Source organism: Eleutherodactylus coqui, chromosome 7, assembly GCF_035609145.1.
Source record: "Eleutherodactylus coqui strain aEleCoq1 chromosome 7, aEleCoq1.hap1, whole genome shotgun sequence".
In the NCBI taxonomy this organism is placed as follows: domain Eukaryota; kingdom Metazoa; phylum Chordata; class Amphibia; order Anura; family Eleutherodactylidae; genus Eleutherodactylus; species Eleutherodactylus coqui.
In genome coordinates, this window is record NC_089843.1 from 68,342,393 (window position 1) to 68,370,300 (window position 27,908).

The window sequence follows — 27,908 nt, forward strand, 5'->3', positions numbered from 1 at the left end:
TGCCATGGAAAATTTTGTGGAGATTCTGCCATGTGAGCATACCCTTAGGCTAGTTTCATATGGAGTATTTTTTTGGAAAGCTCCTCTGCAGTTTTTGGTGAGGTTTTTCGAAGACATGAAATAAGTGGATTCCTTAGAGAGGCAAAGTGTAAGTCTTTTGTTTACATTAACCATTTGTTTTGAGTCCACTTCTGTTTTATTCACAAAAAATACATGAAAAACTACATTGTTCCACATGCACTGATTGGCTGTACCTCTAAGGTACAATGTGGTACTACATGTTCTGCACCACTCTTTACTTGTGCCAGAATGAGCTGCTCCTTTGGGCACCAGGTGAGGATGGCTCTGCTATTCTTTAGTACACTATATGTACTGTACCTAACTCTTCAGAAGCTCCTGTCCTCTAAATAGTAAGTGATTTACAGCTTCCTGCAGCTGTTTATGACTTTTATATGTAAGGACTTGCTTTATCTGTATTAGTTATCCGCTTAATTTTCTTTCATCTTCATTTTATATTTTTAATTGACATTTTGGGGTTTCAGAACCAATTACTGTATATACTCGAGTATAAGCCTAGTTTTTCAGAACATTTTTTTGTGCTGAATAGCCCCCCTCGGCTTATACTCGAGTCAGGGAAGGCTTAAAAAAAACCCCTCCATACTCATCTCCCAGCCGGCATCTGTGTCTCCGGCAGCGGTGCGGCAGGCTGCTTGAATTCTCTCCACTGTCATCCCCCACCACCCTCTTTGCTCGGCTCTGTCATCCCCCGCCGTCAGCGCTTTGTAAGTAAGAGCTGTGATTGGATCGAGCGTCAGCCAATCACAGCCGGTGCTTGATTATTCACAGCCAATCAAGCTGCTTTAGAATTCTCCCTGCTGTCATCTCCCTGCTCGGCTTTCAAATCTCCTGCCGTCAGTGCTGTGTAAGTAAGCGCTGTGATTGGATCGAGTGCCAGCTGTGATTGGCTGGCACTCAATCCAATCACAGCACTTACTTACACAGCACTGACAGAGCCGAGCAGAGAGGACGGCGGGGATGACAGCAGGGAGAATTCAACCAGCTTGTCGCACAGACACAGACACGGGCTGGGAGGTGAGTATGGAGGCTTCTTTTTTACCTAGTATATACTCAAGTATAGCTCGGCTTATACTCGAGTCAATAAGTTTTCCCAGTTTTTGTGGTGAAACTTATTGTCTCGGCTTATACACGGATCGGCTAATACGCGAGTATATACGGTATCAGCTTTCATTAGATATAGTTTGAACATACAACATTTTCAGCATCCAATGGTCATGCCAGAACCAATTAATATTGCATGTTGAGGGACCATCGTAAAATTCTGTTTTATTACTATGATATGAAGCTGTACTGTTGATTTATAATCTACAATCATATATATTTTATCTTTCATCTAGAAGTTTGTTCCTTCCCTGGATGAATATTTAACAGAATTAGAATTTGATTTAATTGGATATTTGTACTACAAAGACACATATAGCCTTATGGAATGGAAAGAAGGCTGGTTTGCCTTAGAGAAAACTTGTCTACACTATAGTCATGGGCAAGGAAGTTCTCAAGGAGACATTATTCATCTGAAGAAACTGCAGGAACTGAGTAAGATTAGATACTTCTATGGAATGCCTATATAATGAATATCGGAACCAAACAGAATAACCAGCTAGATGTAACATGGCAGCACTGTGGCTTTTTCCTGTAGCTGTTCAATAATGGTTAACGTCTTAGTGACAAGACTTACTTTGGACCTTGGAATGCAACAATTTTTGGGAGGGATTTTCATCTGCATTTCAGAAGCCATCATTTTTAATATTTCTATCGACATGGCTATATAAGGGATTTTTACACTGTGTAATTGCGCAGGAAAAAAGAACACATCTGGAACTCATTAGACCAATTGGCCATTTCAATCAGTGTGTCTTTGTTTGCCACATGCAAATGAACATACCTTGAGCTTGGAAAAAGTACAGTAAAATACGCTGAAGTGCATGCAAAAAAGAATTGTTCATTCCGAAAATACGCAGTGCTCAGACTATGCAAATGCACACATGCTCGTATCAAGGGAGCCTTACAGTGTTAATCATCTGGCATTATGACATGATGCATTTTTCTGCAGGTTATATGTTTTTTGTAAGTCTTTCCACTTTTGCACAAAAAAAACTTACTTTTAGTTATTTATATTGCTTCATTCACAGTCCTAAAGTGTTTTTATTTCTCCATTGACGGCCTTTTGATGCGATGAGTTGTAACTTTTATCGGTACCATTTTGGGGTGCCTATGGCTTTTTTAATCACATTTTTTGCTTTTTTTTTTAGGCGAAATGAACAAAAAAGCATTTTTGCTCTGTTTTCTAGATTTTTTTAGGGCATTTGTAGTGTAAGATAAAGAGTGTGTGCAATTTATTGCACAGGTTGTGGATTGTTAGAGAAATGTATGGTATATCCACATATGCCCACCTGTCAATAAACAAAGCTTGCTTACTTGGCTATTTCTGTAGCTCCCATGTAAATGAATGAAAATAGATGCGCTAATACAGGGCCACCTCTCTATTCATTCACCACCTGGAAGCAACATTCACCTAACCAGGTGGGATAGTGGTTGGTGGGCCATTGTTCTAGAGATATATGCAGGTCAATTGGAACTGCACCTATCAAATAATCATGAAATATCCTTTTGGATATGCCATATAGGTTTATGGAGCTAATAACCCTAGATCCGAGGGCCGAAACCTTTTATATCTTGAGAGCCATATTCAACTTTGACTGATGAACAGGAACCGCATTCCACTCAAATATGTTAGGGAGGGTTATGCAGAGAAAGATACTTACCCTTATCCAGTTTGTATCTAGAGGTGCCAGCACTTTCACTCTCTGCCTAGCTCCGAAATGGGGTCATGTGGTACAAACCTCTTATTGTCAGTAAGGTCATTGGAAGGTGTTAACTGTCTTTTAATAACTAATCCAGACCACTTCCTTATCTTTACATTAACCATGACTGAGATGGGGCCTGGCTTAGCTATTGAAATAAGCCAGTCAGTTGGCTTCCTCCAATGAGGTCAGTGACAATGAACATCCATACCAAGGGACCTGGTGTTGGAACTGGGCCCATAGTGGAGGTACCAACACCACTGGACCTAAACTGGAATGGGGTAATTAGTTCTTTCTCAATAACTTCTTTAAATGTGGAGAAATTTAAATTTGCAGATAGATATCTCTTATCAAAATTTGTTACACTGCTATTACACCACCCAAATTACATTTTTTCTGGCGATGTGATATAGTATGTCTGTAATATTGTTCGTGGATGTTATATTATAGCAAATGAATATATAGTCACAACTCAAGGGTGCTATGTAAAACCATATAGCAGCGGGTTGCAAACCACATGTGGCTTCAGAGTTACTGGTTGGGGACTATTGCTCTTAACCTACGCAATTGAGAATAACCATTAAAAGTGGAAATCAGTATTATATGTTTCCTCAGTTAAAGTGGGTATCCCAAAATTTACTTTTAGCACCTCTGACCACTAAGATCCCCACTGATCCCGAGAATAGGAGTTCCATGCCCCCTTCTTGTGAGCAGGAAATTGACTGAAGTAGGAATCGAGCGTGTGCGGTGCAACTCCATTTGTCTTCAATGTGACTGCTTGAGATAGCCGAGTGCCTATATTCAGTTTCTGTATTTCCATCAGCCCTATTGAAATGAAGAGTGCAACAACATGCATGGTCGACTGCCGCTCCATTCAATCTCCTTACTGCAGGGGGTGCAGTGAGCCCACAGAGAGGAGGAGAGGGGGACAGTGGATCCCCATTCTCAGGATCAATGGGGGTCTTAGTGGTGAAACATCCACAGATCATTCCATGGATAGATAATAAAAGTCAACTTTGTGATAACCCCTTTAATAGTGATATAGTATTGATATAGCTGCGATACTGGAAAAATGTCAGATATCCACAGCTTAAATTTTAATATGTTTGTTTTCTAGCTCGAAGTTCAACTATGATAAATGGAGAAAAGAGAAATGTTGTATTACTGGTTGAAAGTGGAAGGTAATAATTTTACAAAATGATGTTACATTATTTTTGCATAAGGTGTAAAAAACAAATATGACAAGTGCGAGGCATCATTTTTCACTTTTTAATTAAGCAACCACTATCCCTAGAATTTGTAAGATGCTGGATGCCGTATAAATATATTCTCAGACTAACAGGTTTCTATGATCTAATAGAATTTAAAGAAACACTCCAGGCAAAACGTCTGCACTTTTTTTTGCCAAGTGCATGGCATGAGGGGGTGGAGGATGGCACAAAGTTGCATAACACTATTTGTGTGCTTTGTCCAAAGTGTTGCTTTATGATCATTTACATTATTTTCATGCCTTATATTCTCAAGTCATCTACAAAGTTTGTTATGTGTGCTTTGGCAAAACATTCCTTATACACTAGTGCCTTGGGTTAACCCTTTACAATCCAGTTTGTATCCTAGTTTTCCTAGGGGGCTTACTCTTTTTCTGTCATTATACAACAACTCTATATGCTTGCTAAAGCCAGTACTACATGAGGTGACACGTTGGATAGGCTCCAACAGCAGAGAGGCTGGCAATATACAGTAAGAGAACCCCGACAGACGTCTTCCAACATCAGGAGCTCTACAGCCTTAAATCATAATGTCTTCAGAGGTCAGACAGTGGATTGGAAAGGGTTAAGAGTTTAATTTGTTCTGTGATGGAGCTCTTAACCCCAAATACTCGTAAGTCAAATCAATTTTCCCCATTGAAATAAATGGAAAAGCCATTAATCCGTTCCGGATCATGAAGCTCTCCCACTGATTTAAATGTGGATGGTGTTGCCCCATTGAAAGCAATAGAGCACCAGCACCCCCTCAGTGATATATAAGCCCTTTCCTGAAATCATCCCTAGCTATAGTAAATAAAAAATATATATACTCACCTTTCTGCCGATGCTCAGGCACGACTAACCGCCGCTTGTTCTCCCTGCACGGCTCTAAAGCTTTTCAGCAGGCGGGGATTAAAAATGCAGGGGGAACAAGCGGCGCATTGACACGCCTGAGCCCCGCAGCGGCGGACAGATGAGTATATATTTTTTACTACAGCTAGATAAGATTTTCAGGGAGCAGCTTATATTTAAAGCCCTTCTCTGAAAATCACTTTAGGGGTTGCCGGCAGGCTATTGCTTTCAATGGGGTCACCAGCAGCATCGGCAGCCCCCTTGAGAGCAAGGCTCTTAACCCAAGTTTTTGCTCTTAAATCAGAGCAAAAATTCGGGAGAGAGCCTGCTCTCAAGTCGAAAAGCTTGTAAGGTGAGGCACTCTTAACCCAAGGTATCTCTGTATACTATTCCTATAACCTTGGCATTGAGATGCCATATTACCTCTGATATGCTTCTAGTTCGTAAAACCAGAGAGGGCAGGGAAAAGGCAATTCTTCTAAGGTAAGCCCAAATAATACGAAAGAACTTCCATGGGCGTCCATATGAAATTGGAGGTAAAGGAAGGTACAGTAAGGGCTTGGATGTGGACTGTATAGGTGGGAAAGGCAGTTGACAATGGCACCATTGAAGGAAGATGTAAAATTCATAAAACAAAAAGTATACACTTTTTATACTGTACAACCTAATGGAGTGCTGAGAGAAGAGACAATAGTGGGAAGATCAGGTGCATTCAAGTTCTAAAGTCTTCTAATTTTCGTTTCTAAAAAAAACTACTTATAGCTGAAAGTATTGTCACTTCTCAACATAATTGCTCTCTTGACAAATGCATTTTTCACAACATTGACACCATGATTGCGTGGCTGCTACAAGAACTTCTTTAGGACTCTGTTTTGCCCACTGGAAAGTTGATGATACAAAAGTGGCACGACTGGAAAATGTGCAAAAAATTTCTTCATCGTTGGAAAAAGGCAAAAATTGCTATTCGGTCAGGTGAGTAGGGAGCATGAGCAACATCTTGAAATTGTTATCATGAAGAAACCCTCAATAAGGGCTGCCAGATGAACAGGCACGTTGTCTTGATGAATTTGCAGCACCCACCAGAAGGAAATTTACCACATCTTCAGATCTTCACACAAGATGATGTGCACAGATCCTACAAAAATGCCAGCATTGAAGGCAATCTCTTCCACAGTCAATCAGCTGTTCTCCATAACCACTTATTGCACTTGTGCAGTCATGTCAGACTAGCTGGTGTGTGGCCGAAGCTCCTTTGGTTCATTCTTACATGACTTTCAGCTTTCCTAGAACTGTCGCACCCACAAATGCACATGTTTCACGTCCATGATACGTCAATCACACTCCACTTAACTGATGATAAATGTCCATGGTGTCATTCCATCCAAGTGAAGAAAACGCTTCATTACATGCTGTTCTTGGAATATGAACATCACCATTTGAAGTACTTAAAGTCCATCTGGATAGTGCTGCCATCTATCTCACTCATCTCTGAGTCTTCTTAAATATGTCCCATGTTTCTGTCTGCTCCTTTTGCTAAGAAAAAAGATTGAGGAGTCTTTAGAACTTGAACACACCATGTATGTATTAAACCTTAGAATGCTAGGCTGGAAGTGAGGGTTAATGGGGTTGCCCCCCAAAAATAACTTATCCTCTATCCACAGGATAAAGAATAAGGATCTCAACAATGGCGGACCAGCCACTGGGATCCCTATGATCACAACAAGAATCGGGGTCTCAAGTTTCCCTGAATGGAGCAGTAGATATATTTACAGAATGCCATTCTATTAATTTCTATGGAGGTACTGGACATAGCCAAGTACAAGCATTCATCTATCTTCAACTACCCCATAGAAATGAATGGAACAGTAGTGTGTATGCATGTCAACCATTCGGTTCATTCCATGATACTCAGGATCCTTATCCTCATGTGGGTCTCAGTGGTCAAACCCCCACTGATCAGATATATATTCCCTATCCTATGACTAGGGACACGTTCTTTTCATAGGACAACCCCTTAAACAAGAGACGGTTACATTAGTGATTGCCCATCCAAAAGTTATTATGCCTTACTTCAGGGATCAAGGATGATGAGGGACATTCGGAAGCACCAAGAGAGCTTGACCTGACCATGGATACAGTAGCTGCTCCGTGCACCAATATGGCAGCTGTATTTCAGCTGTATACAATACGGACACATAATACACCTCAGTGCATGAGCATGACTTTTGTTGCTGTGCTAGATATACTGAATGGTTTCTTCTTGTACCAATGGGTTGACTGACATCGTACTGCATTTAGTGCACGGCTTGCACAATACCTACAACTTTTATTTTATCCTTAATGGACTGCTACAATGTGAATTTATTTTTCCTAACTTAATTTTCCAATGTGCAGGACATTATATATCCACGGACATACAATGCTGGATTTCATGGTCTGGCATTGTGCAATTGGAAAAGCAGCAGGTACAGATGGCAATGCACTACAGGATCAGCAGCTCTGCAAAAACAACATTCCTATTATTGTGAACAGCTGTATGGCATTTGTTACACAGTATGGTGGGTAATATGGACTTTATGCTCAGCAGATTGTTTCTAAATGATATTAGTTATTTGTGAGACTGCTAAAATCTGTATATTTTCAATACATGTATATCAATTAAAATGAGAGAAGTCAGGATACTGCAGCTTGTTGTTTCCTGAGCAATTATAAGCCACCTTCTGGATGCAGATCTGTACTGTTGATGTCTGCTGGAACACGACGCCACAATAACTGTAAAACCTCAATGTGCAGCTTGTCTAACAAGTTATTTACAGACTTTTATCCCTAAATACACTGTAACGGTATGAGCTGGGGACTGCTTAGTAACGAAATGTCATTGTAATGGAAGACAGCATCCCATGCTCACACAGGAACAGCTATGGTACATTCAGAGGCATACTATGGTGCTGTAGTGGCTCTGCTGAGCCAGAGTCATAGCAGATGCCTGCAGCTGCCACTAGGGGAGCTCACAGTATTCAGATTTATAGAGACATTGCAGATGCCTGCAGATGCCACTAGGGGAGCTCACTGCATACAGATTTATATAGAAATAGCAGATGCCTGCAGCTGCCACTAGGGGAGCTCACAGTATACAGATTTATATAGTCATAACAGATGCCTGCAGCTGCCACTAGGGGAGCTCACAGTATACAGATTTATATAGTCATAACAGATGCCTGCAGTTGCCTCTAGGAGAGCTCAGAGCATACTTAATTATACAGACATAGAAGATGCCTGCAACTGCCACTAGAGGTGCTCACAGCATACAGATTTATAGAGACATAGCAGATGCCTGCAGCTGCCACTAGGGGAGCTCACAGCATTCAGATTTATATAGACATAGCAGATGCATGCAGCTGCCACTTGAGGAGCAGACAGCATACAGATATCTATCTATCTATCTATCTATATATATATATATATATATATATATATATATATATATATATGTATATACACATAGGTAGTAATTATTAGAAAATTATAGTACCAGTGTTTCTGATGGTGCAATGTGCCACACAGCTCTGCTACATACATGTAACACACACACACACACCTCTGCTACATTCATTGTTCATCCCATACAACAGGGATCAGAAGCAGCAAAGCACTGGAGATAAAGGATCTGTGATGACGTCACTGTCATGCTCCATCCCTGATCACATGATGGTGACGTCATCAAAGGTCCTTCATCGCCAGTGAGGGAGCTACATGCTCCACCCCTTATCACATAATGGTGACGTCATCAAAATGGGAAGGCAGGAGTTTGAAATAAAAAAATACTGCGCATGTGATTTGGCCGGCACTTCCACACACATTCACAGTACAGAAAAAAGAAGACCCAGACAGGTGAGCACGGTGCTGCATATGAAATCCGAGCCGCCCATAGACATGTCTAAATCTGAATATGAAGCTAGTCCCGCCTAGTGGTGTCCACTTGCAGCCACAATCCTTTATTACTCAACATTCAGAAAAACAGATTAATCAGCAGAGTAGTACATATTATTATCATCAATAAAGACCTAACACAATGTACAAGCCATCATACGTTCAATAATACATCTAATAAAAAATGGTTAAATATAAATATGAAAATAATGAAAAATCAAGGCAATAAAAAAATATATAATTGGTATTGCTGCACCCATACAATTCCAAAATATCAAAATATTACATTATTTATCACACATGGTGAATGCCATAAGGTAAAAAATCCTGTAATTACATTTTTTATATGCAGGACTAATGCCCAGAGGGCAACAAATAGCCTATGATTGTATCCTTTATTAGGCCTTAGTCAGACGGGCGTTTCTTCGCGCGATTTGCGCATATATAGAGCCAATGGTTCGCTATGGTATCGGTCACATGTCCGCTTTTTATGCGGATATGCGATAAATTGGAGGACACGACGATTCGCAGATCGCGCCTATCTGCGTTCGGCATTTTATGTGCGCACCAAAATCATTTACTGCAGCTAGCTGTGATTTTTCGCTGGCGAGCACACCGCACTGTACTACCGTCATCTGGCAAGTGCATAGTCTTGTAGGATGTGAGAACTTAAATGAAATGGCAAAGGCTGACAAGGTGGTTGTAATATGGAGGCTAAGTTTCATGCGCATTTTGATGTGCACGGCGAAAAAGGTGCGAAAAAGTCCCGCAAAGCAAAGTTCCGGTCAGTCTAAGTTTCATGCGCATTTTGATGCGCACGCGATTTTACTCCGGTCAGACGGGCGTTTTGCTGCGACCATAAACGCGGCTAGGTGTTGATTTTTCCCACGATTTTTCACCCCCGGTCACGCAATTTGCGCATGCGCATCCGTCATGCGATCCGCAAATCGCGGGAAAAAACGTCCGTCTGACTAAGGCCTGAAAATGTAACTTTTATTAAAGGCTCATTTAGACACAACGACTATCGCTCAAAATTTGCTCAAATGCCATCTTTTGAGCAATAATCGTTGTGTCTAAAGAAGCTGCCATCGTGCACTGCTTGTGCACTATTCATTCATCGATGATTTCTAGCAAGCTACAAGTCAGCGATGACTCTTATCAGCGATGAGTATTATCATTTTCTCAGTGGGCGGCTCTGATAGTATTCTTTCACCTGGTATCCCGCTGGGACTTCCAGCTGAAAGCTCTGAGAACAATGCAGGTGTTTGCATATACAAAACAGCTGCTTTGTTCTCGGAGCTATCGCAGTGGTATCCCGCTGCGCCTGTATTTGGCAGGCAGGCTATAAAGATATTGAGGGATGTGGTGTTATTGTCTGCCCTCTTGAATCAGTATATGGCTGCCTGCAGACGGCCGGGTCTGATCCCACTGCGAGAATTCTCACAATGGGATGCAGACCCGTGCCCCTGCAGAGGCCTGCGGCTCACCCGGCGTCTCCTCTTCTCTGTAATGTGCCGGCTGCCGCCCAGCCGGCGCATGCGCAGAGTGTAGCCGGGGGGTCTCTATTGTCATTTCTGTGTGGGCCTCTGCGAGACTCGCACAGAAATAGAACATGCCGCGATTTGTTTTCCGCATGTGTTTTCATGCAATCCTATGGCAGTTGGCACAGGCGGAAATTCTGCGGGAAATCCCGCCGCAGAATTTCCGCGCGTGTGCAGGGGGCCTATCAGTAAGTATACGGCTGCTTTCTGTGATTTTTTTTCTTAAAGGGGTTCTGACATGAATAATTTTTTTATGCTTTAGCAGCCATTGTTCCCTGGTCTGCCTAATGGACCCAGGGAACCCATGGGTTAATGGCTGCTAAAGCATAAAAATCTTATACTTACCTGTTCTCCTGTTGTTGTTGACATCGGGGGTCATCTCCCGACAGCATATTAGCACTTTCTGCTTAGGTTAAGCAGCCTGACTAGAGCCACCTGATTGGTGCACGCTGTGCAGTCACGTGGTGCCGAAGAGCCAATCAGGTGGCTCTAATCAGCAGCGCTGCTTAACCTAAGCAGAAAGTGCTAGTATGCCTCCCGGCAGGCAGTCTTCTTCCTCCAGCAGCCGCGCCGCTCCGGGATCGCGCGCATGCGCAGTGGAGAGGTGCCCTCTGACAGGAGTCAGGACGGGCCGCGTCTCCACTGCGCATGCGCAGCACTCCGGAGTTCAGCCGGACTAACGGGCCGCCCACAGCAAGCACTGCTTGTGACGTGTTTGCTGTGGCGGTCCGTCCGTTGACCTCGGAAGTGCCTGACGGACGGACCAGAGCAGGAAGCGGTCTTTTTGACCGCTCCTGCTCTGCTTTAAAGGCACAGAAGAAGATGCCGGCTGGAGGGGACATGCCTGGCGATCGGGCCAGGCCAGGCAAGGTGAGTACAAATTTTTTTTTTTCATGTCAGAACCCCTTTAATGTCATTTATAGTTCAGACCAATCTGTCAATTTTTTTTAGGATGTGGAATACTTTTGCAATGTGTGTATTTTTCCTTTTCCTCTCTGCTTTCTGTTTGTTTGTTTTTCATTATCCCTAAGAAGACCTTTATTTGTTTGCTTATTTATTGACTTTTATTGTTTCAATGTACTTTTTCTAAGGTCTCTAATATAAGACTCAAGTATATTTGTAGAAATTATGCTTCAAGCTGCATTTTACAGCAATAATTTAAGAAGTCAAACAGTTTCTTTTTTTTTCTTTGCCAAGCCATGATTTAATATCATTTGTGCCGAGTATAACTTACAAAAGAGCGTTTACATACTTCATACATCATTTTAACATACATTATTATAATTCGCTCAGACATGTTTATTTCCATGTCCCTTTCTATTAAGGTTTAGGGAGCAAATCTCTGTATCTGAAGAACGGGAACCCACTTAAAGTAAGAGAGTTGTTAGAAGATTTTAAAAAGGATGCACGGAGCATTAAACTAAAAGTCGGAAGACATCAACTGGAAGACGTGACTGATGTCCTGAAATGTTTCTTATATGAAATAGATGATGCTCTTCTGACAAAAGAACTTTATCCATATTGGATCTCTGCCCTAGGTAATGACACTGTGTTCCAGAAATAGCTGTTTCATTATTCATTTGAACGAATGCATCTACTAAGTAAAAGATGTTTATTTAAGTGAAAGATTTTGGCTTAAAGTCCCCTGAGACAGCAGACATAATGCCATTAGTGTAAGCTTCCTATGCTGTAAAATGAGAATGAAGCATCCTGCTGTCAGCGAATGCCGTACCTTGAACCTAGCACTTTACAGAAAGCTGATAATATAAGCAACATATGTTATCAGATACAAACTGCTACATTAGGTGCCTCCGTTTCCTCTTGTTATGTTTTTAAAAAATGGTTTCATCTGTGCTGTTCGGAGAAGAACATATGATAGTTGCATCATGCGCTTCATATTGCTTCACAGTAGTAAAGTAGAACATCTGACCCTAGAGGCCTGCAGATGCCGCTCGAATGTCTTGGACAGCACCTTCTTACAGACATGCTACTGTAGGCTGGCCTAAGGGTTTTTTTTTCCAGGTCAGGTTTAAAAGAACATCTGTTTTTGGTGTAAGAATCAAACAGTAACTACACATCTCTCATTATTGCATTAAGGATTAACTGAATAGATTGGAATTGTGAGCTTTTGGGACAAATTATACTATTTTTTCACTTATGGTTGCAGAATGGAAAGACATTGGTAACATTGCATAGTATAGAACACCTACTACCTGAAATAATGTGCTAGACTAAATGTGCAAAAACTAAATAGGATAAACTCTAGGCATAGAATGGATGTCTTTATTAATACATACAGATCAATAAATATAAACAGGGATATGCAATACACAGAGAACAGAACAAATCCTTTTTTTGTGCATACGTTTTGTGCATGTTACAAAAATCGCAGCCTGCTCTATTTTTGTGTGCATTTGTGCAACCAGGGTCCCCTTGGAAGTCTATGGGAAGAGCACAAATGCGTGCTCAATGTGCGTGCAAATACGCAATATGTTGGGCAATTTTATGAAAAAAGAACTAATTTAAATCTCATTAGGCTAAATAACCTTTTAAATTGGGGCCTGTGCACAAAAAACGGTGCCCTGTGTGCATAAAATGTACAGTAAGCGTGCCAATATGCCTGCACATCTACCTTGCGGACAAATGCACCGTGCTGAAACGTGCACATATGACCGTGGGAAGCCACCCTGATTGAGCAAAAGTATCACAATCAGTGATTACATATCAAAGCAAAGTGCATCAATGCATATATATCTATATATGTATATAAATACATTAAAACAGTCAATAACAAAGTGCACGTGACTGTAAGGGAGGGAGGGAGAAAACCCACCACACCCGATAAAGCTACGGCAAAACACATGTTGGGTGTAGTGGGTTTCCTCTCATTTCTCCCTTACATTCATATGCACTTTGCTATTGAATGCTTGTATATATGTATACCTTCTTATATAAGTATATGGGTATTTACAGATGTAGCAAACCTTAACTTGACATTTAACATGTTATAAAAACTTTAGTTTTGGGACAAAATTCTTGCTCAGGACCACCAGGAGGGGGAGGGTGGTATATTACCTGCAGTTTTCTTCTCTGCCGTCCATCCAGTCAGTTCCAGAACCCATTTTATGCTGTCCAAGATGGTCAACACAATCTTCAGTTTACTTAATCCCAATAGTGCATTGGTTTAGACTACCAATGTGCTACATCTGCTCTATGACTGGTCACATCTTCTCATGTGATCGAAACTAGCCAATCAGAGATCAGTGTACAGTGTGTATTAGAAAATTTCTACAGACATCTTGGATGGCAGAAAAAAAGGCCTGGAACTGGCTTATTGGAAGGGCGACAGAAAAGAACAACTGTAGGTAATATACCCCTTCCTATCCTGGAACAGAATTTTGCAGAAAGTTGCTTTAATTACAGCGTACTTCAATGCTTGAGTTCAGTAATTGAGTTATCATGATGTGTCAGTCATGTGTTATCTCTCCAATAGCAATCACAGACCAAGTCAGGCCTGGACACGAGTGTCTGGCATCCGGTTACCATGGCAACCCATTGGCCCGCCACAATGACATCACAGAGGCAGTGCACTCCCACTGTAAACCCTTTATATACCGCAATCTACATTGATCATGGCATGTAAGGGGGATCGGCGATGCCCGCTGTGGCAGCAGGACGCCGGCTCAATCACAACCCATTCCCACATAGGGACAGCGGAGGCTCACTTCTGAGCCTGTGCCATCCACAGGATATAAATTTACGTCCTGATGCATTAACTGCCATGCTGCCAGGATGTAAACTCACTTCATGTGGCATTAATGGGTTAATGGCTAACAACAAGGAATAATGTTACAGCAAGCTTTAAAATCTACTTAGTATTCTTTATCAGGCTTCTAGCGAGATAGATCTGAAGAAACATACGTGCAAGTAAAAGGACAGAACCATAGCGTGATAAATTTGCATTTGCAAATAAGGAAGATGGAACAATACCTCTTCAGCGCCACCTATTGGATGGCAGCATTCCTGCAAATTAATATCCGACCTTAATACGGGTCTTATAACAATGATTGGGAATTGAAAACCAAGCCAGAATCCATACAGCTATTTTGGGCTGTTTGCCCCTTATCAGTGTGCAGTAGGATTCTGGCTTGGTTAGTGAGAGGCCTATGACATGTGAGGGCTATCATTAGTGTTTAAGGAGAACACCTAGAAGGTGAGTGAGGAGACATAAGGAAATTTGAATTTAAAACAGTAAGAAGGTGAGGGGAAGAGAAGTCGTTAATTAGTTCACAGATAGTGGTTTGTGAGTTTTATAACCTCTTAATGAATGTTTGTCAAGAGCCTTGGTGCCCTCATTCTCCCAAGGCCAGGTCTGTCAGATGTAATAACCCACCATAAAACTCTGAACTCTGATACATATTCACACCAGTGTTCAGAGTATCAAAGATTGTGATACGTTTGTATTACAATACTATTCTATCTATGTGGGATTTGAAGTTACCTTTTTGACCACAAGAATAGCATACTTGACACACTATGCATGCATAGAAAAATGGAAATTTATGGACCCATCCATCAGAATTTGTTGGGATCCATTTCAAAACAGATCTGTCAAAGCTACCATTATATATTAAGAATAGAAACCATGAATATGAGCAAAGCCTTATTCTTGAGCTCTGCACTTGAGCCTTTTACATGAACTTATAATTCCTTATGGTTTACCTTAAACAATGCATCGCTTTGAAAATGTAGCATCATTTCTGAAAGTTAATTGCAAAGAAAGCCCATTAAATATGCAAGAATATTGTTTTCAATAAGCACTATACAAAACCGTATTATGAGATGCCATGCCCAGTGTGTCCATGTCATTACATCACTCCACTACTAGGATGTGACATGACCGGCGTGACCTCATGTACGGTGCTTCCAAGGAGCAATATTGTCCTAGACATTCTATCGGTAAGTAGCTTTATTTTGATGAACTACTCATTTCTGTTCTATCATAATTAGAGATGAGCGAGCACCCAAATGCTCTGGTCCGAGTTATTCGAGTCGAGCTTATCGTAAAATTCGAGAGCTCTACTTGAGTAACGAACCCCATTGACTACAATGGGAGACTCGAGCATTTTTGTATGTGGGACGCCGGGTGCGGAGCTTTCTTTTTTTTTTTTTCTTGGTTCATGTTCTCTCATTCTCTCTCCTTCCTGCCAGACAAAAAAATTACCAATGACGTGCGCTGCGTCGCGGTGGGGCCAAAACAGGCACGTTACAGTGGGGAGGAGCCAAAAGCTGGGGCGGGGACGAACACGATTTGATGCTCTTTCGAGTAACGAGTATGTTCGCTTAACTCTAATCATAATGTAACTCCCAGGATACCCTATAGGTGACCTATACATTCATGAAACCCAAATATACAGTATGTGTGTTAATGTTGGGTTTTAACGATGAATATTTAGGGTGATTTCACACGGGCGAGAAAATCAAGTGATTTTCGCCTGATTTTTGTATGACGCAAGAGTAGGTAAAAAAGCAGATTATGAAACCAATGATTTACAATGGTTTCCTTCCTATTAGTGATGTATTCACTCATGCAATGTTGCGAGAACAAAAAATTGCAGCAGGCTCTATATTTCTGTGACATGCAATTTTTTTAATCTCCCATGTTCACCTATGGAGCCTCCTTTTCATCGCATCGCAATGTAACAAACTTGCGTTGCAATGCGTTTTTAACATTAGAAAGTCCTATTGGCTTTCACGTAAAAAAATGCGCAATTTTAATGCGGGTGGCAGCGAAGCGAGATTATTCTTTAAAAAAGCATCACTGATGCTCAAAAATCGCGGGAACAAAGATGCGATTTTCTCGTGACAACATCGCGATCGCCCATATGGAACCAGCCTAAGGTCATCATATATAAATTAGTCCACTTCATGCTGTTGTGTTACATTTCAGTAGTGTGAGATTTCTGTAAGTTTGTTCTAGTTTTTATGGGTTAGTAAAAATGGGTCAAGTAATATCCAGTAGTTTCTCGGACTCTTCTTCAGTCACTATAAATGTCCACTAATCTATTAAGTTGTCTTACGCTATCAAAGAGCCGACTTGTTTCCATTTTTCGAAGAAGAGACAGGAGAAGGATAATGGAGATTTCCTTACCCTGCTGGTAAAAACACACTTGAAATGCAACGTGTGAACCTGTGAAATAAAGACAATGAAAGATTCTTATGTTCTATTATAGCTGATCATTGCTGAACATCTGTTATCTCCCATGGTGTAAGCCACTTTATTTGAGTCAGAAGAAAAGGAATGAGAATTCTTTGATGTCTTTGGGTCTTTATGAATTTATCACCTTTATTCTTATTCCTATTGTCTTAAATTACAAAATGCTTTTCTCTTTGAATGTGAATAACAGTTCCATATTATTTCATTGCCATTTATAATCGTAGGTCTGGATACATTTTAGAGAAGTGTGCTTGGGTTGGTGGAGTCATTGCTTACTACTTACTGTTTATTATACACTAGAATTAGACCATAGATGTAGTGAGCTTCTTCTTCATAACAATAAATTGTGTCCTGTTTAATTTTCATTTTACACAAACATGTAGAATTATAGAACTAAAAACATAAAACATGTAGAACTAGAACGCGAAAAACACCTTTAAGGAAAGACACAACTGTACAGTTTGCAAACATGAAAGAATAGTAGAGCTCACAAAACGGCTGTCACATAGCTTGAGCCACTATCCCTTTTCCTGAGATGTCATATAATCATATCTTGAAATGTGATGTGACTAAAGGACTAAAGGGGTTATCCCAAAATCTAAGGTAATCGACAAGAGAGGGGATTACCTTATGATTGTGGGGGATACAGAGAAAGGGTGTCCCGTGTCCCCCATCTTCCTTACTGTGGCTTATGGCTTACCCCCGATAGGTAAAAGCAAAAAGCTCATCCATTGATGTCCCTGCTGCTCCCATTGTAGAATACCGGCTTAGGATTCCATCAGAACCATTCCGGCGCCCAGTCCGATGCGGCATGCATATGAAGTAACTGTAGAAGACTACTGTTCTTGCCGTGGGAAATCAAAAACCTTTATTATTAGAAGATGCACTTTTAATAATACAGGTTTTGGAATTTCCACGGCAAGAACAGTAGTATTCTACAGTTACTTCATATGGCTTACCTCCATCTTCAGTGAGGAGGAGATTGAATGGAGGAGCGGTTGGGCATTTGCTTTCAAGTGGACTGCTGGAGATAAATAGAGTCACTGTGCAAGCGCTTCATTCAGTCTGACATGAAAGCGGATGGGGGAAGTAGCCCTGCAGTGGCAAGAAGAGGGGGGCATGGGATCCCTGTTCTCAGGATTGTGGAGCGGCCACTCCACTCCCTCCATTGCTTTGCACTTGACTATCTTTGGTCTCAGCAGTGAGACCCTTACCGATCATAGAGGTATCCCCTATCCTGTGAATGTTGGCTTAGTATAGGCTAAAAGAACTGATTGACTTTTTCTTGAGAAATGAAGATAAACAATGTTATTTTCCTTTTATGTTAAGTGAATTTTCTTTTTTTTTTTTACCTCTTAACCAGATATTCAGGATGATCAGGATCGGTTGATAAGGTGCAAAACTTTAATTGATACACTGCCAGCACTGAACAAGACTACTCTGGCAGCTTTAATTGAACACCTTTACAGGTCAGTCTGCTCGTCTGTGCAATGTGATTAGATGAAGCAAAACTAATAGAAAATGATTTTTTTGCTTGTCTTTAATGGTTACTTTAGCAATCATATTTTTACATCCCGAAAATGTCAGAGAAGATGTTTTTTTTCATCAACTTAAAAATAGAGCAGTACTACTATTACTACTAATTATGGGGCTTTAAATGTTAAACTCAGTTATTACTGGAACCAAGTGCTAAGCCGGACATCGGTCAAGGCAGAGCGGCGAAAGCAATGCAGACATTAAACCTGTGTGTTGTTTGCCTGTGTTCTGCAACAACATGAATATGTTTATGTTTAGATGTAAAGTTTGTAGACTTTTATGTAGTGTCTGTGGTCAACCCCGGTGGTAGAAAGGACGACAGGTACAATAAGTACGTCATCCATTCTCCACTGGTGTCTCACCGCCCGCACGAGTTCAGTGTATTTATTGATTTTCTCAGTGTATGTATTGTGAATGTTGGGAGTGTTTGGGATGGAGATGTCTATGATGGATGGAGTTTTGTTATGTCTGTCCATGCGTGTGATGTCTGGTCCGTTGTGGTGGATTGTTTTGGCTGTGATTCTGGCTCTGTCGTAGTACAATATGTGCGTGTTGTATTCTAGGACTGTCTGTGGAGGATATTTGTAGGATGGAATATGACTGTCTGATAGTTTGTCTACGAGCTCTTGGTGGATTATTTTTGCTATTTCATTATGTCTGTGTAAATAATTTCCCAAGAGCAACTGGAGGCAATGTGTTGTGTTGTTTCTGCCCCAATGTGGTGTTTTCTACACGTGTCATCAGTAAGGCCAGGCTCACACGAGTGGGTCGGATTCCACGTGTGGATATTCGCAGCGGAAGACCTGTGAATTATAGTGGAAATTAATTGCATATGATCGTGTAGTTTTCTGCGCGGATGGACAGTGTATCTTCTGCGTGGAAAACCGAACACAAGCAGGGAACGACATCAGAAAGTTGCCGAACCTCCTGGAAGTGGCCTTCTATCATTCAGATGACCGCCCAGTTGACATTCTCTTGTGCTGATCTCTAAGCTTGGCTGGTTTATACTACTTTTTTTTTAAGTAGTATAAACCGCTTTTTAAAAAAACCTTATTTTTGAGGAGGAAGAGCGCAGAAGAACAAGCGGTGGTTGCAGTCAGCAGTCTGGATGATATGTTGCTTCTCAGACTCCGTCCTGCATTGTCTGCCCACAAATTCCTGCTTTCTTTATACCATTTGTTATCTGGTCTCCTAGCAACTTGCGTACAAATCCGCGTCCATACACAATGTTAATTACATATGCACTGTGGATCAACCGCATCCACAAAGATCAATGCAGCTCCTACGCGTGGAATCTGTGGTAAAATAGAGCCTTAAGGTGATTTTTCTTCCGCTTGCAGAATACGTAATTCCTACCCGCAATCATGTGCAAGCCGGAGAAAGCCCATGAATTCAATGCCCACATATACGTGCAGACAGTGATCATGGAATCTACAATTCAAATCCGCTTCTGTGAGACTGGCCTAAGACTAGCTTCAAAAGGGGTGAGCGCAATATGTGGCTGTGAATCCCGCCCCATATCACGCTTGACAGCCATGTGAAAGCCCCGAGAATGCAAGGTGTTTTCATGTGAAAACAGCCTTGTATAACTTCGGGGATGCAGGGATCCTCCGGCATGGCTGTCAGCCATGGCAGGGGATCACAGAGTTTCTCCCATTGTTTTCAATGGAAGATCGTGCATCGCATGTACTTTGCACATTGAAAACAATGGGGCTGTGATGAGAGATTACACAGCCAAATAGAACATGTTGCAATTTATTTCCTGCATAGCATCGCATCGCTTTGTCATGCGGGAAAACATTGCTTATGTGCATGACCCCATTTAAAAGAATAGGGTTTATATTTGCGCATCTCACAACGCACAAATCTCGAGTGATTTTATTGGCCATGTGAAGCCAGCATTAGTGTTTTGTCGTTTAAAATGTGTTTCCTGTAGTTTTTCTGTTTATGACTTGATCCTGTATGGCAGTAATGAACCCCTCTATTTGTCCAAAGAGGTTACTCCAAGCCAGACAGTAGTTTGATGCAAGTTCGTCAACATGATCCCGAATTAGGTCAAAGGCACGTCTACCGTGGAGCTCCTTCTTGGCCTATGATTGCCATGATCGTTGGCATTTTTCATGTGTTGCACAACGTCCAGATTACAGGGATGTAAGTTAATGGTGTGTTGCTTATGTCTGCTGGCAGGGGCGTAACTATAGGGGGTGCAGGGGATGCAGTTGCACCCGGGCCTAGGAGCCTTAGGGGGCCCATAAGGCCTCTCTTCTTCATATAGTAAACCCAGTACTATGAAAAAAGCATTATAGTTGGGGGCCCTGTTACAGATTTTGCAATGGGGCCCAGGACCTTCAAGTTACGCCTCTGTCTGCTGGAGTTACTGCTTTATGTAGCTGTGATGTCTCTTGTTTTCTGTAAGAACTCTCGCAGCGTCTGGATTTGTTTGTAGTGTAAGTTTGTTATGTCGTCGAAGCTTCGTCCTTCTTCTTTACACGGGAGAATTAGTCTCTCTGTTGCAGACTTTTGATGGTGTTCATGCTTTGTTAGTGTTCCTGTGAGCGCTGGGATGGCATATGTATGCATAGCTTTGATTGTGTGTTTGGCATTATTGTTGTTGGTATTATTATAATTATGTGTTAAATATTCAACTCGGTTGATACCGATACCAAGCTCTAAGCCGGAGAACGGTCAAGGCAGAGCTACAAAACCCTTATTACTATATAAAAGAATATAATGATAAAATAATGGAAGGAAGTGCGTCTAAATGAAATGTCCTTCACACAAACACTATAGTATTAGATTACCCTAACGTGTTGTGCTGTAAGCTGAATTTGGTTGCAGTTGTTAGGGTCACTTCATGAAACACTCATAAAGCAATGTTAGGCTCCTTTACCTTCCCATAAATCATTTTTACAGCAGTTTGTATTAAAGCAAAAAATTTGCAATATGAAGAAGCAGCTTCCTTATCGTGACATGAACAAACATAGCCCTACAGTTATATTTCCATTTAGAATACAAAGTAATTTGCATATAGTTGAATTTATGACTTTGGGGCGTAGAACTGCATAAAACAGGTTTACTATATATTAAAGCAACCTTCCTTGCCTGGGGAAACAATGATGGTCACACCAGCTTCTATGGCTACCTGCTGTACACTATGTATTAGTATAGATCATTAGTCTGAGACTCTTTATGTGACCAGTGCTGAACACATGAGCAGTGCTGACCAATCAGATCAGCAGGTAGTGTCTTAGACTACCAATGCATGCTATCTACAGTGTGCCTTAGGTAGTCAGAGAAGCAGTTCGGCCATCTTTTTGTGTCCAGGCCGGGAGGGTCGCTTTAATAGTTATATGATAAATTAAAGGGATAGTCTGCAGAGGAAAAACTAAATTAAAATGTACTCAGCATTGCATAAAAGAATACAAAAGCCATACTCCTCTTACCTAATCCTCCATAGCTCTTGTTACGATGGCGCTTAATTCCCCACTGGACTCTTGTTCCGGCTGCAGTGAAGACATGCTATCAAGCTGTCATGTGACCACTGCAGCCAATTACTGACTTGTTCTAAGTTACATACAGGCAGTAATTGGATGCAGCAGTCACATGATTCTGTTAGAGGACATAATTGCTAAAGAAGAGTGCAGGCACTGTTGGACAGGGAACTGTGGGGTAAATGACTTTTTTTTACACTTATAGACCTCATGTCTACAGGTGGGTTTGATTTGCAGAATCCGTGTGCGTTACCCGCGCGTAAGTTCCTAAATCAAGCCACCTATAGGGAAACATGGGCATCCGCACTGGAATTAAAGCATGTGGATTTGATTAGCGGATCTTTTGGTCCGGAAAATAAATCAGAGCATGCTCCATTTCAGTGCGGATCCCGCACAGACTATATCCATTGAAGTCAATGGAAGCCGTTCTGTCCACAATTAAATTGTGGATGAGCCCCGGATTCTGCGGGAAAGCAGGATTAAAAAAAAAAAAAAACTCCACTGAGCATTTGTGGTGGCACGCAGGCCAGCGCTTCTGCATACATATGCAGTGAAGAAAAGAGAAGACCCGCAGAAGACCCAGATGGGTAAATAGAATCCCGTAGGGCCTCGGCTGCGGGCAGGGTTGGATTTCACTGCAGACTCCCACATGCAGAATCTGATTTGCCCATGGACATGAGGCCATATACAGTGCTGAGCACATTTAAGTTAAATCTTTTTTCCAAGACTACGCAGTTAATATTATAAAACACCTTAAACACAGGAAACACTTCGTAGGGCTTTATCTAGCAAAAACATTGCTTGCCAAATATGTTCATAGTTCTGTTCAACTGCAACAGTTGCACTGTTGACACAACATCCTCAAAGTACTGTAATAGTTGCAGCCATGGACAAATCATAAGATACTTTGGAGCTCATCTTTAAAGGGTTTCTTTGCTTTTTACTAAAGTTGACTTATTCTCAAAATGGGTTATCAATAGTAAACGGTCAGGAATCCAACGCTCGAGATCCCCGCTGATCAGCTGAACGTCCAGTCTGCTGTCATTAAGGTCAGATGACCGCATCAGTGGTCAGAACTATAAGTGTTGTAAGCAGCTTCACTACCATTGAAATCAATAGGAGTAAAGCCATCTATTACACTTCCAGCCCTGACCACCAATGTGGATGTCCGATCCCACTAGTCAGGAAGTGTAATAGACTGTTTTGTTTCCATTGATCTCAATGAGAATGAAGCTGACTATTACACTTCCGGGCCTGAGCACTGATGCCGGGCCCAATGCAATGACAGCCGGCCGGATGGTCATCTAATCATCAATGATCTTGAGTGGTGGTCATCTATAGTAAAAAGTGATAAAATCCCTTTAATGTACTGCAGAATTCCAGAAGGTGAGATGAATATCCTAAAGGCACTGTACTTTTAGATGATCTGTTGATGTCCAAGGACTATAATGAGAGAAGTCTTATAGTGAAAACATTTTTGTGATGGAAGCAGCACATTTCAGAACCAACCTGGATCTTCATTAAGCAACAGGACAATTAGCTGACAAAGAAACTGCCCCAGTTTGGAAACATGTTGTTGCAATTTTAATGATAGTCATGCCAAGATAGAGATGACTCCACTAATTTCAACTTCATCAATTTGTTGGCTTAATAAAGATATTTATTTTTATATCTGTGTATGGCTATGTGATCCATTGCATACAACAGTCAGTCCCCCCTAGTGGTGGTACAAGGGACAGTGACAGCTCAGTGATATGTTCAGGACATTCTTCAGCCACATGTGTTCCTCTCATGGCTGCCCCCAAGAGGCATTTACAAGCATGATAATGCTCGGCCGCACACAAGGGGGTCACAGGAAATTCCCCACAACATTGTCACACCTCCGTGACCTGCCCAGTCACCAGATTTATCACCAACAGAACACGTATGGGACCATCTGGGATGCCAACTTTGACAGCCTACGAGTTTGCACAATACAGAGACTCAGTTACAGCAAATGTGGATAAATATTCCACAGGATACCATATGAAGCCTCTGTGCCTCTATGCCTGCCAGTATCACAACTTGCGTCCTAGATTGAGGTGGCCCAACAGGGTACCTGAGCCTTCCTTCAGTATTCAGTGTTCTGCAATAACTTATCCTTATCACACATACAAAGTTTAATTAGATTCTGACATCTCCTTCTAGGCACTTGAAATTTTTTGACAGTGTGTTTTTGCATATATATGTATATAGATAGATAGATGTAAACACTTATTGTCAAAAAATATCAAAATATATGTGTGATTGTAACATTGATATAAGTGATTATTATAGATCAGGGGCGTAACTATAGAGGATGCGGTTGCACCCGGGCCCAGGAGCCTTAGTGGACCCATTAGGCCTCTCTTCTCCATATAGGAAGCCTAGCAGTATAAATAAAGCATTATAGTTGTGGGCCCATTAGGCCTCTCTTCTCCATATAGGGAGCCCTGTACTATGAATAAAGCATTATAGTTGGGGGCCCTGTTATAGGTTGTGCACTGGGGCCCAGATGCTTCAAGTTACGCCTCTGTTATAGATATATATATATATATTTATATAGAGATTTTTTCCAATTCTACCACACATTTTTTTCTTAAGTGTTGCAATGGATTGTACAGTACTTTAAATGGTACCATTAACCCTTTCCAATCCACTGTCTGACATCTGAAGACATTCTGATTAAAGCCTGTGCAACTCTGATGTCGGAAGACGTCCGGCAGGGTATTCTTACTGTATACTGCGGGACGCTCTGTTGTTGGGGGGCCTCACCAGCATGTCCCATACCACAGTACTGGCTCAAGCCAGCAGATGGCTCTATTGTATAATGGCAGAAAGAGAAAGCCCCCTAGGAAACCCAGAATCCAAAATTGCATTGCAAAGGGTTAAAACATGCAATTAGTCCTGCAAAAAATTATGCCCTCATACAACTACATTATGTTGATGGAAAAATGAAAAAGCTATAGCTTTCTGAAGGCAACGATGGGGAGGGATTACAAAAAACGATTGATTCATTTGTCTTTCGCATAAAACACTTTGGAATTTGGATCTTCTAATTTATGTCTTAAAATGTGGACTACAGAAGGCATCTATCAGGTTAGCACCTATATGACCAACATGGATTGCTTCCATTTACAACTATTATAAAGAGACTTTATTTGCCTTCTAATGAGTTATTTAAATATCTTCAAATTCGACATATACTAGCAAATTGGGATTTACTGACTTCTCACTCGCTATCCCAATTAGCAAAGTTATTAAATAATCTTTGCCTACAAATTAAAGGTATATAAGCAACTTATCATATTTTAATTGAAGCCAATTTCTCATTTCCAAAAATGGGAAGGAGATTTTTGGATTTACAGTCTCAGCAAACTGCTGAAGCTTTTACCGTAATTCCTTAATTCTCATAAGTACTTATTATTTGAGAATTCTAGAATATTAATCTACAGATGGTACTTTACACCCTACAAATTAGCAAAGATGTACCTAGGGACAAATGCCTTTAGTTGGAAAGGTCATAGCAACAACTCTGATATGAAATATATCTGGTGGAAATGTGGAGTAATTAAACCCTTATGGAAAGCTATCGAAAATGTTTTATCTGTGATTTGTAAATCTACAGCTTTCCTAATACCATTGCAAAGATTATTACCTCTGGATCTCAATGCATTCCCCTAAGAACACAAAAGAATATTCCATCTACTAATATCCACATGAACCAAAATAGCTAAATACTGGAAGGACCCTAACCTCACGATATCCAGAATTCTTTTATCAGAAATGAAAACTGCCTTTCAGTACAAATAGGTTCCCACAATTTCGTATAAAATCAGGCATTTGGTTAAATTCTGCTTATTACAAAGTTAGGCCTCTTTCCCACGGGCAATGTGTATTTTCAGCTGGCCGCACCACAATCGAAAAATGCATGTGCAAGTGTAATCCATGACCAAGTTGTGGCTAAATCTTGTTTTCTCACCCATTCACACGTCCGGATGCAGCCCAGAATTCCTTCGGTAGGCATAAATTGTTCAACTGCCTCAATAGAGCCAGCTGACATAGTATAGCAGCGATAGCCATTGTTAACCTCCTCCTCCCTTTGCAGCTCCCATAGGCTGATCGCGGCCAAAAGATAAGGCAAGACCTATCTTTTTCGTCCAAGTGTAAAATTGTTTGCCAAATTCGGCCGTGGATGTGCTATTTTTTTCTGCCGGACGATTTGGCGTGGCTAAACATTGCCCATCTGAAGGAATGCACCCGGAATCTGATGCTTCACATGGTCACGTTTTTTGGCCAACATTTTTACACAGCTAAATAGCTGCAGAAAAACGCCTGTGTGAATAAGGCCTCACCTTCACTTCTTAAAAGCCAGTAAGTAACCTGTATCATAAGATTTTCATGTACATCTAATTATGGGTTCCAATTAAAATCTGAATAGTTCACTAGTTAGAGAAGTTGTACCCAAATCAACTTTTATCATCTATCCATATAGGTGATAAAAGTTTCATCGATGGAGGTCTCACTGCTGAGACTCCCACCAATCTGAAGATCAGGTGTCCCTACGTCTCCCTTTCCTCTTCATTGCAGGGGGTGTAATAAGCTTATAGTGAGGAGGAGCAGGGAACACCGGATAAGTGGGATGGTCAAGCCAAGCATGTGCAGTGATGCCCTACTTTTCTTCTGCTCTATTAAATCTCCCCCTTATTGCAGGTAAAGCTGTGAGAACGCAGTGAGGAGGAAAGGGGGACATGAGACTCCTGTTCTCTGGATGGATGGGGTTCTCAGCAGTTAGACCTCCACCCCTCACCTGTGGATAGGTGACAAAAGTTGATTTTGGTGCAACTCTTTTAAGGGCTCAGTCACACGGGCGCATCGGCGCCCATGTTACTGCAGATAGCAGACGGCCGTACCAGAAGACGGACGTCTCTCTGCAGCGCCGGAGGAAAGAACATGTGACCGGCTTCACTGCCGGTCATGTGTTCTTTCATCAGCGCTGCAGAGAGACGTCCAGCTTTAGATAAGGCTGTCTTCTTTCTGCAGCATCGGCGCCTGTGTGACTGAGCCCTAACTTTGTATCCTGAAAATACAATGTCGCTAATGATAGCTTCTCAGGATGGTTGTATAATAAGGAAAAAATATATGTGTGCAAAAAAAAGTAAGTGAACCCTTTGGAATTACATCAATTTCTGCACTGATTACAAAAAAAACTGTGCTATTTAAGGCCCTGCACCAAAATCTACATGCCTCTGTTTGAATTTTGATGTGGAATTAAAATAATTTACTTCTGACTAATGAATGAACAAAATTTCTGTATTTTGGTGCAGAATTCACAGTGGCAGATTAAAGGGTTGTGATTAGAGATGAGCGAACGTACTCGTTTAGAGCGATATCGAGTAACTGACTACTCGGGTGAAAAGATTCGGGGGGGCGCCGGGGGTTGCAGAGGGGAGTGGTGGAGGGGAGAGAGAGCTCCCCCTGTTCCCCACTGCTACCCCCAGCTCCACCACGCCACCCCCTGCCCCCCGGCGCCCGCCGAATCTTTTCGCCCGAGTAGTCAGTTACTCGAAAAAAGCGGTGCTCGATTGTGAAATCGCCCTAAACTAGTACGTTCGCTCAACTCTAGTTGTGATGCGAATTTGTAAAAAAATTCTGCCATGAAGGGTGCTTGTATCATGTTAGTGCACAGATGTTCATGCGTACACAGCCATTACCTTCTTATACTGCCCCCCATTTCTGAGGTTTCGCCACATCACTGTTTTCAAAGATGGCAACTGCATCCCTGCTAACATGCAGCTTGAAACTACATTTACCTAAATATGAAATAAAGCCATCCCTCATTGTTCCTACTGAGCAAGCTTGACCTGTAGAGCTAGAATGCCTACAGGTCGTTTATGGGGCAACCTGTGGATTAACACTTCTGTAGTTCTAGGAGAACATGATGCTTTTTAGAGCTACAGACACAAAACCCAAAGCAGGACCATATTGTAGACTTTATTAATAGAGATGAGCGAACGTGTTCTTCCGAGCTTGATATTCATTATATATATAACCCCTTTCCGACCATTCATCCTGCGATCGCGGGCAGCCCATTGCATTCAGTGGAACATGCTGTATTGCCGCTCCATTGAATTCAATGGGCAAACATCGTTCTTCTCTGCTACAGCTGTTACAGCTGTGCCAGAGGAGGACGA

The 27,908-nt window shown here is 41.5% G+C and overlaps 1 protein-coding gene across 1 annotated transcript in view; it reads left to right on the top strand.

The window, feature by feature from the left end:
• ARAP2 (ArfGAP with RhoGAP domain, ankyrin repeat and PH domain 2) overlaps positions 1–27,908 on the top strand; it is a 260,994-nt gene that overhangs the window by 163,752 nt on the left and 69,334 nt on the right. The window contains 5 exon segments of the mRNA XM_066573206.1: positions 1,416–1,614; positions 4,000–4,063; positions 7,376–7,539; positions 11,778–11,990; positions 18,033–18,138. Coding sequence (XP_066429303.1) covers positions 1,416–1,614; positions 4,000–4,063; positions 7,376–7,539; positions 11,778–11,990; positions 18,033–18,138 — 746 coding nt within the window.